Below are 13,102 nucleotides of genomic sequence, written 5' to 3'. Positions count from 1 at the left end.
AACACGTTTTATATACATGGAGAGAAATTTCAAAGAACTTCTTCTTGGATCTTTGGACACGTGTGCAAGCAAGTGAATAAAAAAGAGTAGCTGATGTGGGGCCAACGGTGCACGTATGATAAAAAGTGAATACAAAAGCGCTCTCGCATGTGGGACCCAACCCTAGTGCCCCTGCACTTTCTCGTGCTAATTGGTCCCTCCCTATCTTGCAAGTGAGGGAGACTAATAATAGCGTGATGTGATATCTCCTCTTTCATCAACGCTCACAGATTGATCACATTACTGGAATTATTTGGATTGCCTTCTTCACACTTAATAACCCTTTGTTAGGTCTCCTTTCTATCCCATCTTGACTATAATGTGTTTGACATTACTATCTTTGTTTTATGCACCTAATTTTTTTTTAAATTTCCTCAGCCAATAAATAAAATTATCATTATTTTTCATTTTTAATATAAAAATTAAAAGAGTTGAAATTCTGTCAAATGAATAATATGTATTTCTTGAAAGTTAATTTTTAATTTTGGGAAAAAAATAGATAATTATAAATTTAAAATTTAGTTGCAATGAATTTATTTAAAATCAAAGAGCAGGGTTATCAGCCGATTACACCTTTATCCAGTCCCAAAACCCAAATTCTCAGAATCCTTCCACCCCATCAGGAAATCCAAGATAACAATCACCTCACCCAATCACATTATTCCACGTGTCCATAATCCAACCCATCACCATCACCTACTTGTACATGGGAAATTTTGTACCTTATTACCATTATGAGGTCAATTGATCAAAGTCTTGTCTAGAAAAAAGTTTGCACTTTTCTCTCAGCTTTTCCTTCCTCTCTACTTCAGACTGGAGACTAAACTTGGCCAAATTAGAGAGAGAGAGCAAGCAGAAAATGTGCAGCAAGAATAGCCCTATCAGGCCAAGAAAACCAGCAAAAAAAGCTACAGTTTCTCCAAAGAAATCAGCAAGAAAAACAAGAACCAAAACAAGAAAACCAAAATATCTTTCTCTGAAACTTCAGTTATCTCCCCACAAGAAAACACAAACCCCACCAAAACCCACCAAAATGCCCCATAAACAACAGCTGAATCTCTTCCCTCTCCATCCAGAAAACCTTGTACACGATAAAGACTTCCACGACGTCGATCAAGTCTCCGATCATGTCGCTTTTCTCTTCGATACAGCCACCGACACTTCCACCTCTCTCCACGGCATTCTTGACTCAACCACCACCACCACGACCCCAACCACCACAGCCACAACCACCTCGGAGGAGGGTCCGCTATCTCCTTCGCTAACTTATGTATATAGAGGACATGACAGCGAAGAAAGGTGTAGTGGGATGGTCAGCTCGCTTGTAAAGGCGGCGATGAAGTGCAAAGAAAGGGAAGCTAGTGGAGAGAGATGGGTGAGTTACTGGGAGGTGGTGGAGAAGAAAGAGCAAGAGGAAGTGAGTAGTTGTTGTGCTGCTGCTGATTCCTTGGAGAAGATGGTGCAGGCGCAAGGAGAATACAAGAAAGGGTTAGTGGGTTTGAAGCTTGATTATCAAGGGATCATGAATGCTTGGTCTGATAAGGGCCCACTTTACATAAAAGGAGAAGAATCCCCACAAACTGTACCCGACTTGCATGAAGGTTCCAACGTAATATTTTTAATTTCCTCTAATGATTATTCCACCTGTTCTATTAATTTCTATTGATCTAGGCAACACATGTGATGTATCTGTGTTTAATTTTGTACATGACAAACACACGCGCCACCAAAATGAGAAACGCGCCGCTACACCGATGGAAAGATAGTGCGGTGGTTTGGCTTATTAAATAGTAGGGGCCACAAAGCACTTTTTAGCTTTTTGTGGGACCCAATACAACCTTTTTAGCCAGCTGGGGTTTGGCCCAATTGAACAAGTTGTGTGTGTGTGTTTAATCATAAATAGGACACTGCTAGTGCGAGCAGTGATGTCGTTTTGGATTGAAACGGCGATCAATTTTGATTGAGATTGGAAATTGGTGTATTTTTGGCAGTGGTTAGTGGCAGGATGGACAGTGCCAGATATAAAGAGCGGGGAGAAATTAGGGCAAAGAGAAGCTAGTGTGTTGAGATACAAGGAGAAGAGGCAAACCAGACTCTTCGCTAAGCGAATTCGATATCAAGTTCGAAAACTTAATGCTGAGAAGCGTCCTCGTTTGAAGGTAATATTCTATTAAAAAATTATTAGATGTTCCGGTATACATTCACTTTCTTAATTAATCGATCATCAATCCTTCTAATGTGGTCTTAATTTGTTCAGGGTCGATTCGTGAAGAGAAATGGAGAGGAGTAGGTTAACCATGCACAATATTATATTATAAGTTGCTTGCTGCCAAGAAGAGCATGGTCTGTAGATTATTTAAATTTCTTTGTTATATGTTAGAAGGTCAGGCTGCTGGATGCAAAGTCATTATAAGAACAAAAGAGGACCCAAAAGAGATGAACAAAGCTGTAATAATATTGGCTGCAGGATGAAACTGGTAAGAAAATGCCATGTTTCGAAATAATTTCTTTTATTTTTTATTGATAAAACTCCTATTATATTTCTACAGTTTTAAACAATACCTCAGTAGGTTTTAAATAAGATATTCCCCCTGTTTTTATATTAAGTGCATAATTTAACAGCCAAATGATCTCTTAATACTTGTTCCTTATGCTTGCATATGTAAATACTCCCTCTGTCCATTGTATATATAAAATACTCTATTTTTTTATTTTTATCTATCGCATTTAAGTTTTGTAAGGTGGTTAATCTCATTTTTTCAATGTAATTAAGGAAATAATTAGATGACTTATTTTTATGAAAACATATTAGCAATTAATTAAATTACTCTTTATCTTATCTAATTACTTTTTATATGAATATTTATTGTATTTAATAGAGATAAGGGGTAAAATTAAAAAAAAAAGTTTATACTCCTTACTTTTTTAAATGTTATAAATAATTTTGAATTAAAAAAATTTAAATGTGACAAATAAAAATGATCATATTGTCAAGTAAATTATAAATAGCACAATTTTGTATATCTTATAATTGATGAAAAAATTATTTTCTGAGATTACATTTTTTAAGAGAAATTTTATTATTGTGATTTGAATCGTATTCATATATGTAGGGAAGTTATATTTTTTTATGTTAAAATAGTATTTAATAGAAATAAAAAGATAAATATTTAATAAAATATAATTTTAATTGAATGATTCAATAGAAAAAGCATAATAAATTTTGGAATTTTTAAGACCATGTTTGGTATAGATTTTTATAAGTCTAAGTTCAATTATAGTTAAGTTTCCAACCATAAATGCTGCAATATATAACATAAATCGAAAACAACCTAATATTGATTGAAAATCTAATGGACTACTATGGCTCAAACTATAACAATTTGGGCAACAATTCCTGCTGCTTCTAAATATATTGATGTTGTCATGAGCTTTAAGAGATCAGTCCTATTGCCATGTAGACTTGTTAAAATAAAGAAAGGTGAGGTTGGTGGTCTTTCAGCCAACCACTGCTTAAGTCAGAAAATAGAAATTTAGAAAGGAGAGATTGAGAGAATAATTCAGTATTGATTAGTATATGTGTATCTGATTCTTCCTTGCTTCTAGTATTTATAAGGTTTTTTAAGAAAAATAGTCATTGCCTTAATCTCAGGAAATGGGTTAACATTCGAGATTATCTCCTAAAAATTCGGTTTGATTCGTGATTGGTGTTACTATTGCTCAGTATGGTTTTTGCTTGGTTTGTTAAGCTAATGATAATATTGCTTCTTCATTCGGCTTGTTACTGTTCGATCCGAGCCTAGATCATACTACATTTTGTTGGGCTCGTAGCTACTCGGTTGAGCAACCTTTTGTTCTGTTTTGTCTCTTTGACCGAGCGTTTGATACTTTGACTGCCACATTGAATATTTTGTTTCAAGCGTTGACTTTTTTTACTGTATTTTGGGTGAGTAATATCATATATGAAAGATATATAGGCCTTTTTCTTCACATTTCTCAGCACAAGGTGAGGGATTAGAACAAAAAAGCTTTATATATTTTAACACTAGCTATATATATATATATATATATATATATTGCATTAGAATCATTCATTGTAGACAGCACTTGGTTCCTCCGGAGCTGAAAGCAGGGCTTCCTGTTCAACAAAGGAAACAAAATAAATTTCTCTGTATACTGCGAACTTTGCAAGAAAGACAAAGAAAGGTATGTCGGGAAGAAAATTTTCAGCTGACAAAGAAAAAAAGAGAGCACGAATCTGCACACATATATACACCATGCCTTTCTTGGGCATGTTCAGCTGTGCTCTTTCTATCGTCTGTCAACAAAAAGCTTCAACTGTTAATTAACCAGATCAAAAGCTATGCCTTTGCCTGCATGTTTGAAACCCCATGCATGCACATATCCCTCGCTCGCTTTAACTCTCCATCTCCTAATATGTCTCACCATATTTACCATACAAAACACAAGCCAATGATAGGGAGATGGTGGGGTGTGTTCGTTTACATCAAGTTAATAGGGAGATGGCTGAAGGAGTTAAGTTGTTGAAAGAATAAGGGTGAGGTTATGTTGAATGGGAAAGATAAAAAGCCATGGTTGAGACAAGTGGCCGAATTGATAAGAATAATAATCCTTTTCTGTATCAATGTCACATTGATTGATTGTGCAATTACAACAAAAATTAATTTTTGCATATATGCTTTCATTTTCTTGGTGGCCATGGTGACTTTCCTAGAGAGTAATAAATATAAACAAGGTAATTAAACTAGCTATAGAACTTAATTAGATCTTTATTTTCTAAGAACCGTTAAAGGTATCCATCAATCTTCCATGGCTGCCCTACTTATTTAATAACTATGTTTTGATAAGGATTTGAATTTAATTTTAATATAACTTATTGATAAATTGTGAATTATTCAATTATCTAGAAGACCAAAAGTGAGATTGGTCAGTCAAAATTAAGACAAAAAATCAAAAATTTAAAGATTAATTACGACAATACTATTAAAAGGAAATTCTTACTTAAATTTAATTTATCATAAATTTAAAATATAAATACATGAGATTCATATTTTTTATAAATAAATCTCACTATTTATCATAGAGTTTTTTTTTTTTTTTTTTAATCCCACCATTAAATAACATGGGCTTGTCATTTTAATTTTCTGTTGTATCAACAATACCATGGCATTCTATCTAAAAAAAAAAAAAAAAATTCAATGGCATTCATTTATTGGCTGGGTATTAGTCAGTCAGTGTAGGCTTGCTCTTCTCCGTTTAAATCCAACCTAGGCCTGCCCACCAATTTGGTCCCAGCCTGTTTAAGATCAGAATTAGTAATTGAAGTCTGATTAGAGGATGAATCAGAATTGGAATAGTTGGTCACAGTCCTAGTCAATTTCGATTTTCAATTGATTTTGATTTAATTTCGATTTAGTTTAATTTTAATTTTGACAATTTTAATTTTGATCATTTTAATTTTGATTTGAAAATGGTTTAATTCACGTAGTGCTCTCAGAAGTTTTTTTTTTTAGTTTGATTTGAATCGAACCAAAACTGACGATTTGAACTCTCAATTTCGATTCAGGACTTGGGAGGGGACCGAAAATGGCCCTTATAGCCGATTCAGTTCTAGTTCAGGCCTTTAAACTGTTGGCCTGAACCAATTCTCGATTTGATCAAAACTGATTCTGGTGTGGTTCAGAGCCTGAACCGGCCCTGGCCAGGTCTAACACAACCCACCAACAAACAAGAGAAATTGCTAGGGAGAGGGCCCAATTAGTCACATAGTCATTTTTTTATTGAATTGTTGTTGAAACAGAAGAAAAATAATGTTCAAGCTCCATATCAGAAGAAGGTCGTAGAACATCCCACATTAATCCTTATCTTAATCAAACCAGAAGAAAGAAGAAGATCCAAGAAACTTCAAGACAATCTCACATCTTCCCTTTAAATATAAGACATTCCTCGACCATTCTCTCCCATGGTTAATGAAAATTTCTGTCTGAAACATCCACTAGCGAGCTAGCCAAATCTTTGAAAGCATGTCGTCCCTCATTTCTCAACTGTGGGGTGATGAAATTTTTGACCCTTTCCTTTCAATGGTTAACAAATGTCCAGTCCTTAACATCCCAACCGATTGGAAAGAGACCCCAGAAGCCCATATCTTCATATCTGATCTTCCTGGTCTCAAGAAAGAGGAAGTGAAGGTAGAGGTTGATGAAGGGAGGGTGCTTCAGATAAGTGGAGAAAGACCTCCTGTGGACAAAGATGGGGAAAATGAAAAGTGGCATAGGGTTGAACGTTGCCGTGGGAAGTTCCTGAGGAGGTTTAGGTTGCCGGAAAATGCTAAGACTGATCAAGTGAAGGCTTCCATGGAGAGTGGAGTGCTTGTTGTCACTGTGCCTAAAGAGAAGGTCAAGAAACCAGAGAAGAAGGTGATTGAGATCAAGTGAATTTCCATGCCTAAGCTCAACATAGTGTGTGTATATCATATATAAAATGCATGCAAATTATGAATAAAGGTTTTTTTTTTTCTTTTTATAGTATGGGAATTCAAAACCTGGACTTCCATGTTGTTATAAGGGTGTTATGATATTGCATTATGCCCATTCCAGCAAATAAAGTTTCTTGTGTGGTACACAATAGTGTGTATGGCTTTTTTATTGTTAAACCTCAATTAAAGTTTAAATTTATAATTTTAAAATATTAATATTACTAAATTAAAATTTGTTAATTTTTTATAATTAAAATGATGAAATAAAAAAAATAAACAACAAGCAAATTTTTTTTATTAGAGATAAGTTTAATTTATTAATAGAAAAAGACTTTGAAGTTCAATACAACAGAACACAAGGCATGGCCAGAACTAACATTATGTTTGAATTGGAGAAAGAAAAATAATGAGAAAAAAATAAAGAAAATAATAATAGCATGAAAAAAATATTTTTTTTATATTTAAATTGAGAAAAGAAAATATTTGAGAAAAAATTATAATTTTACTTTTAAATTAACAAATAAAAATTTATAAAATATAACGATATATTTATAATTTTTATATTTTCTTTTTATTTTTTTCCTATTTTAGAAAGAAAATAAAAGTGAATAAAAAAAAAAATTTCTTCTCACATTTTTATTCTTCTTATCAATTTAAATATAAAATGATAGAAAATAAAATTATTTTTCTCTTAAATTTTCTTTTTTTTTTTTTTTTTCTCTATCCAAATACAGTGTAAAAGTTGATGTAAAAAAAGTTTTATCTACTCAAATCACCCAGTCCAAAAAAAATGATCAAATACGTCACAGTCGGATCTCTAGGACTCGGAAGTTCAACACTCAAAGACATCTCATTATTGTCGAGTAGAGGAAGTGGCGCTGAATCTAGGAACGTCGGGATTAGGCAATGGCCAAAGCTAAGAAAGTCATTGAGCAAGGACAGGCTTCCATTCGAATAGAAGAGAAACTAATGAAGTGCGACCAAAGCCTCTTCCTCGCAAACGAAAACAACTCAAAGCCGAGATAGAGCCCATGTTTAAGTGATTCAAACGAGTAATTGATAGAGTTTCGTTGGACTTAAAGAACATAGAAGACTAATGGGCATTAAGCATGGCTTCTTTAGACTCTCTCAATCTCCTATAGTCAATTAAGAGACTAGATACTCACAAACCGAATATAACATTGTGAGTGTCTCCAATAGGTATCTAACCACACAAACAACTCAAAGATCATAACATGTCAAAACATCATGAACTACAAAAAAATAAAGCCCCACACTTTGCCAAATAAAGCATTAGCACACAGGAAGAAGCACATGCAGGTCATCGAGTTGCCTCTCTGTTGAAGAATAGCTTCAAACAAAAGCAATACACAGGAAAAATTATATGCACCCCACTTGAAGGTGGGGAGAAAAGACTCACTCTCTCTGAGCTAGAAGAAGGAAGGTTTCCGGCAAGGAAGCCACAAAAATGGCAGTGACAGGAGGACTAGAGCCTCTGGAAGAGACAACTTAGAGAGAAAATAACTCTCTAAAACTAGAGGGAGAACTAATGTTTGCAACAACAAGAAGCAGAATTTGGCCCAATAGGCTGCAGGCATCGAAATAAAATTTTCCAACCAATAAAGAGAGATATGTTAGATTCAATGCCAAACAGACATGTAATAAGAGCTCATTTGCCTCTTTCTGTCCCAACAAGGAGGATGATCGAAGTGCCTGTCAAGGGACCTGTCCCTTTTCATGTGCATAAACTAGGAAACTATATTTTGATCCTTCCAAATGATTTAGGGCATTATATTGGATCATTAACAATAATAATAATAATAATAAATCTGTGGGCACTTCATAGATCTCTCCCTTCTGGCTTAAGCATTCGAAACAGGGAAAGCTCATATAAACAATTGCCAGCACTTTCTCATTATATTTTCCTCACTTTTCTCTACTTTTGCTTCACATATCGTTACAATTACATGTCGGTGTGCACGCGTGGATGCATACATGACAACCTTTTACGTTCTTTTATATTTATTTAATCAAATTTTATTATGATGAATTTGAGTAATATAAAATTAAATTTAAATAATGCTATAAAATATAAAAAAAAAAAAAACATAAATTAAAATTACAGATCATAAAAATGTGATTGGTGTTTACTGATGGATTAACAAATAAAAATTACATTATTTAAAATAAAATTTTATATAAAATTAGTTATAATTAATTTAATCAGTAATAACAGACTAAATTTTAGTCGATAAGCAATAGTGTTTAGCCTTTGTGCATATGATTTGATGACAAGAATACCAACTAATTACTGACTGACTTCTTTTTTAGTTAGTAAATAATAGTGACGACTTAAATATTGTTCAACTCATATTTAGTCAATAACGAAAATTACTAATTAAATATATCTATATTTAATCGGTTATTTTAGCTACTATTTTTTTTAATTTCTTGTAATTTTTGAATTTTAAAAATAATATTTATTTCAAATTCAAACTGTACGTATTAGATACTTATTATTTTAACTTATTTATATAAATAATTAATTAAATAAAAATATATATTTTATAATAGTATTTATAAGTTTTTAAATATTATAATTTTAAAAAATAAAATTTAAATATTTCATAAAATTATTAAATTGTCAAGATATAAATTATTAATAAAAATATACTTTAGATAAACTATTAATTAAAATATATAAAATTAAATAAGTTTAGTTAATATTTAAGTAATGAACATGATAAATAGTCTAAAATAAATTTTAATCAAATTTAAATATTAAAATTATCAATTGAATTCAAATTTAAATATAATGATTTTTTATGAATATTCTAAACCGTCTTCACAACTAACATTAATTAATTAAATATAAAGAAAGAAAGCACACAAATTTGTTGTAATTAATTTTATTTGAATATATAAGAAAATTCTTATTTAAATCCGTTTCACTATAAAATTAAGATATAAATAAATAAGACTTAAATACATGATAAATCGAGTTTAGATAATAAAAATTTCAAAGTAAGACTTAAATACACGATGAACCAAGTTTAGATCATAAAAATTCCAACATATATTTTTATGAAACTACTATAATTAATTTTAGAAGGGAATCAACATTTTTATAGACAAAGTAAACTCTGAAGAGGATGACTAGGAAATGCATCAGCTTGCACACATATTAAATTGGCCATATTGGAACAATATAATAATAATAATAATAATAATAATAATAATAATAATAATAATAATAATAATACAATTTAAGTCCCTCATCTAGCCAAGCTAAGATAAACCCATCACCATTTGAGGGCAATTTTTTTTGGGTGGTTAGTAATAAAAGGACACTAATTAATAGATTCTTTTAATTAATCAATCAGTATTATACGCTTATAGTGCAACAAGGAGTTCCACCTGCTAAGCCATGAAGTTTCCTCTCCTTGATTGCTGGATCTTCTAACAAGAACACCTTGTCCTTGTCCCTAACACCTACCATGTGTAAGTATTCATTGTCTTCTCTCTCTTTTCCTTTGAACAATAGCCTCTGCTCTCTTGGCTCCAACCCACTTACCAATGACAATACCATCTTCAATTCCCCTGAATCAATAGGCTATTAATTAGCTATGATTTCTATATTTAATGAAAGGAAATTAAAAAAGAAGGTTGAAATAGTAAAAGGGTTTACCAAAAGTTGAAGTTGCTTCAATGGAAATGTCATGATATTGAGAAAGAGTTGAGACTCTAACTGTAATCAACTCTCCAACACTATCTTCACTTTCTCTTTTTTGAACAAGCATGCCTCCAGGCCTAAGCTCCCATTTGATTTCACTTAGGCCTCCACAAGTCCCTGCTTTGTCACTTCCTTTACCACCATGCTTGAAACTTCCTCTGCAAAACCTCTTTGACCTTAACTTGATCATCTTTAATTACCCCTCTTAGCTTATCTCAAGAACTAAAAGTGAAGGGGGGAAGAGAAGGGGTTTGAGATGAGCTAGTTATATAATGGAAGAGAGCAAGCAATAGGACAAAAGAAGCTTGTGAATATAAAATGGAAGCCGCCCTTGGTGTTAGAAAAATGCAAGACTTATAATAAGAGAGAACAAATGAGATGAGGCCACATGGGGTATGACATGGGATATATAGTTTTAGTTTCTTATGCTAATTTTATGGAGGGGCTAAGGCACATGGGAGTGGGTGCATTCTAACACGCTTGCTTGATTAGCGGGCCAAACACAATCACATCATGTGGTCTATAGATTGGTCTTTTTAAAAAAATGTTTTATACCATTACTTTGATAAAGCTCATTGCATTATAAAAAAAATTGAGATGTCATATATATATATATATTAACATTTCTCTTTATTTTTAATATTATTTCACAAGTAAATTTTCTTTCTATCCAAATGTTTTCTTTGGGTTTAAATACTTTCAAGATAAATAAATAAATAAATAAATTATTATTATTATTATTATTAATAAATTATGTAGACATTATCTCAATTTAGAAATATATAATAATAAAATATCTAAATATTAATTTGTAATATAAAACTACTTGATCTATAATTTAAGTACAATTTGATACGACTATTCGATTTCTCTAGGTTATTTATATAATGTGATATTTATCAAATTAAAAAAATTATATTATAAATTGATAATTCCAGATGAACAAGTTTTAAGTTATTAAAGTGTCCATTTACATAATTTAGATTGTTGGGCAAGATAAAAAGAGAATAGGAGAAAGAAAAATTATAGAGAAATTAATTATAAAATATTATTTTTAATTAATTAATTTTTTAATAAGTGTTAAATTAATGTCAGTAAAAATAATTTAATAACTAATTACTAAAATCACAAAAAACTTATATTATTTAAATTAAAAATTAAAAAATTATTTATATTATATATTAAATTTTAAATATTTTACTATTATATATTCATGAGATAATATTCATATAATTTACCCATTATTTAGTAATTGTTTTTAAGTTTATTATTTGATTCCAAATTGGGGCCCTAACTAACATTTTTTGCCGCCGAGATAGAAGGCTATAGATCGTCAATGATAAAGTGGAATATATGTTCTATTAAACAAAAGAGCAAAAGGTTTTTGTCTTCACCTGTTGCCATTTATTATTTGTTTTGGACTTAGGTTTGGTTAGGTAGGCATTGTTAGGGCGGTTGGGTTAGTCCAAAGGGTATCAACCTATGTGCATGAGACACTAATGGGGTGTTTGGTTGAATAGTTAATAATTGGTAGACACTCAAATAAATGAATTAGAGTGTTTGATATTATCAATTTATGAAAAATAATTTTAAAAATAGAGCTAATACAAATTACAGTTGATAAATAATCTTTTTTATTTTAACTATATTATCTTTTTTTTATTTAATTTAAAAATTAATATTATTAATATTTTTATATTTTTTATTTATAATTTTAATATTTTAATTAACACATTTCAATTTTATTAAAATATTTTTTACTAATAGCATAAAATATAAAATATTTATTTATATCTAAAAACTTAAAATTAATTATAAGTTTTTCCCTTATCAACAATAATAATTACTTTATTATTCTATCTATATTTTTAAAGTTATTTAATTATTTTTTTTAAAAAATAATTATTTTCTTATTTTAATAATAAAATAAATAATATAATATAATATAATAGATTAATAATTTTTTATTTATTTTAATAATATAATAAATGATATAACATATTAATTTAATAATTATATATTTAATTTAATAATAAAATAAATAATATAATATAATAAATTTATAATTTTATCTTTGTTTCAATAATAGAATAAATTATATAATATATACCCTTATTAGTCATTTTACATATTAACAGCAACAACTAAATATAATTTTACCAAACACTTAACATAAATCAACTATCATCAGCTATCAGTAACAGCAATCAACTAACAATTATCAGTTGTATCTAACAGTAAAACTAAACAGGCAGTTAAAAGAAAAAAAAAATCTTTAATATATATTAATATATCTAATTTTTTATAAAAAACAATTTAATATTCCTGTTTAATTTTATTAAAATAATAATTTCTCTATTCAAATTATAAACATTAAAAATTTGACAAAAGTTTTCATTTTGTATTTATTGATAAGTTTATTTTAATTAATTTTTTATTTTTTATTTAAATTAATTTAAAAAATTTAATTTAAACTCAATTTAATTTCAAAATTAAGTTCTATAGGTTAAATTTCAATTTTAAATAAAAAAAATTAAGAAGTTTATTTGTTAATTTTTAGACTAAATTTTTTGATTTAAGCTCAAAAATAAAAAAACTTAATTTCTTGATTTTCTTTATTTTTAAACCAAATTGAATTTAAATTAAATTTTTATACTAATTTAGATAAAAAATTAAAAATGAGTTAAATTAAACTATCTCAATAAATATAAAAGTGAAACTCAACTTTTAAGTCTCAAAAATTTTCAGCTTGACTATCATAGAACTTTTTTGAAAGATGAGAAATTCTAAGTAATAATATTATAATTAAAACATGGGTAGTTCAACTATGCATA

The 13,102-nt window shown here is 29.7% G+C and overlaps 3 protein-coding genes across 3 annotated transcripts; 2 read left to right on the top strand and 1 right to left on the bottom strand.

The window, feature by feature from the left end:
* The first annotated feature begins 776 nt into the window (after positions 1–776).
* Positions 777–2,750, top strand: LOC110658452 (uncharacterized). The gene is made up of 3 exons (XM_021816070.2): positions 777–1,648; positions 2,031–2,198; positions 2,297–2,750. Exons 1-3 carry the CDS (start codon positions 899–901, stop codon positions 2,327–2,329), a joined length of 951 nt encoding a protein of 316 aa, XP_021671762.2. The 5' UTR covers positions 777–898; the 3' UTR covers positions 2,330–2,750.
* Positions 2,751–6,001: 3,251 nt separating this feature from the next.
* On the top strand, positions 6,002–6,548 carry LOC110656529 (class I heat shock protein). The gene has a single exon (XM_021813355.2). The coding sequence runs from the start codon at positions 6,084–6,086 to the stop codon at positions 6,492–6,494; it is 411 nt and encodes a 136-aa protein (XP_021669047.2). The 5' UTR covers positions 6,002–6,083; the 3' UTR covers positions 6,495–6,548.
* A 3,208-nt stretch (positions 6,549–9,756) lies between these two features.
* Positions 9,757–10,626, bottom strand: LOC110656530 (BAG family molecular chaperone regulator 3). The gene is made up of 2 exons (XM_021813356.2): positions 10,224–10,626; positions 9,757–10,135 (listed from the first exon to the last, which is right to left on the bottom strand). The coding sequence occupies exons 1-2, from the start codon at positions 10,456–10,458 to the stop codon at positions 9,921–9,923; spliced, it is 450 nt and encodes a 149-aa protein (XP_021669048.2). The 5' UTR covers positions 10,459–10,626; the 3' UTR covers positions 9,757–9,920.
* Between the last annotated feature and the right edge of the window lie 2,476 nt (positions 10,627–13,102).

The sequence above is a fragment of the Hevea brasiliensis genome, chromosome 15 (genome assembly GCF_030052815.1).
Source record: "Hevea brasiliensis isolate MT/VB/25A 57/8 chromosome 15, ASM3005281v1, whole genome shotgun sequence".
Taxonomy (NCBI): Eukaryota; Viridiplantae; Streptophyta; class Magnoliopsida; order Malpighiales; family Euphorbiaceae; genus Hevea; species Hevea brasiliensis.
Note: the sequence above shows the minus strand (reverse complement) of the source record. Positions and strands in the feature narration are given on the sequence as shown.

Bases quoted from the DNA above. Each gene is read 5' to 3' on its own strand.
- LOC110656530 (XM_021813356.2), bottom strand. From the start codon at position 10,458: ATGATCAAGTTAAGGTCAAAGAGGTTTTGCAGAGGAAGTTTCAAGCAT. The intron at 10,136-10,223 runs GTAAACCCTTTT...CTATTGATTCAG, and splicing joins TGAAGCAACTTCAACTTTTG to GGGAATTGAAGATGGTATTG.
- LOC110656529 (XM_021813355.2), top strand. From the start codon at position 6,084: ATGTCGTCCCTCATTTCTCAACTGTGGGGTGATGAAATTTTTGACCCT.
- LOC110658452 (XM_021816070.2), top strand. From the start codon at position 899: ATGTGCAGCAAGAATAGCCCTATCAGGCCAAGAAAACCAGCAAAAAAA. The intron at 1,649-2,030 runs GTAATATTTTTA...TATTTTTGGCAG, and splicing joins ACTTGCATGAAGGTTCCAAC to TGGTTAGTGGCAGGATGGAC. The intron at 2,199-2,296 runs GTAATATTCTAT...TAATTTGTTCAG, and splicing joins AGAAGCGTCCTCGTTTGAAG to GGTCGATTCGTGAAGAGAAA.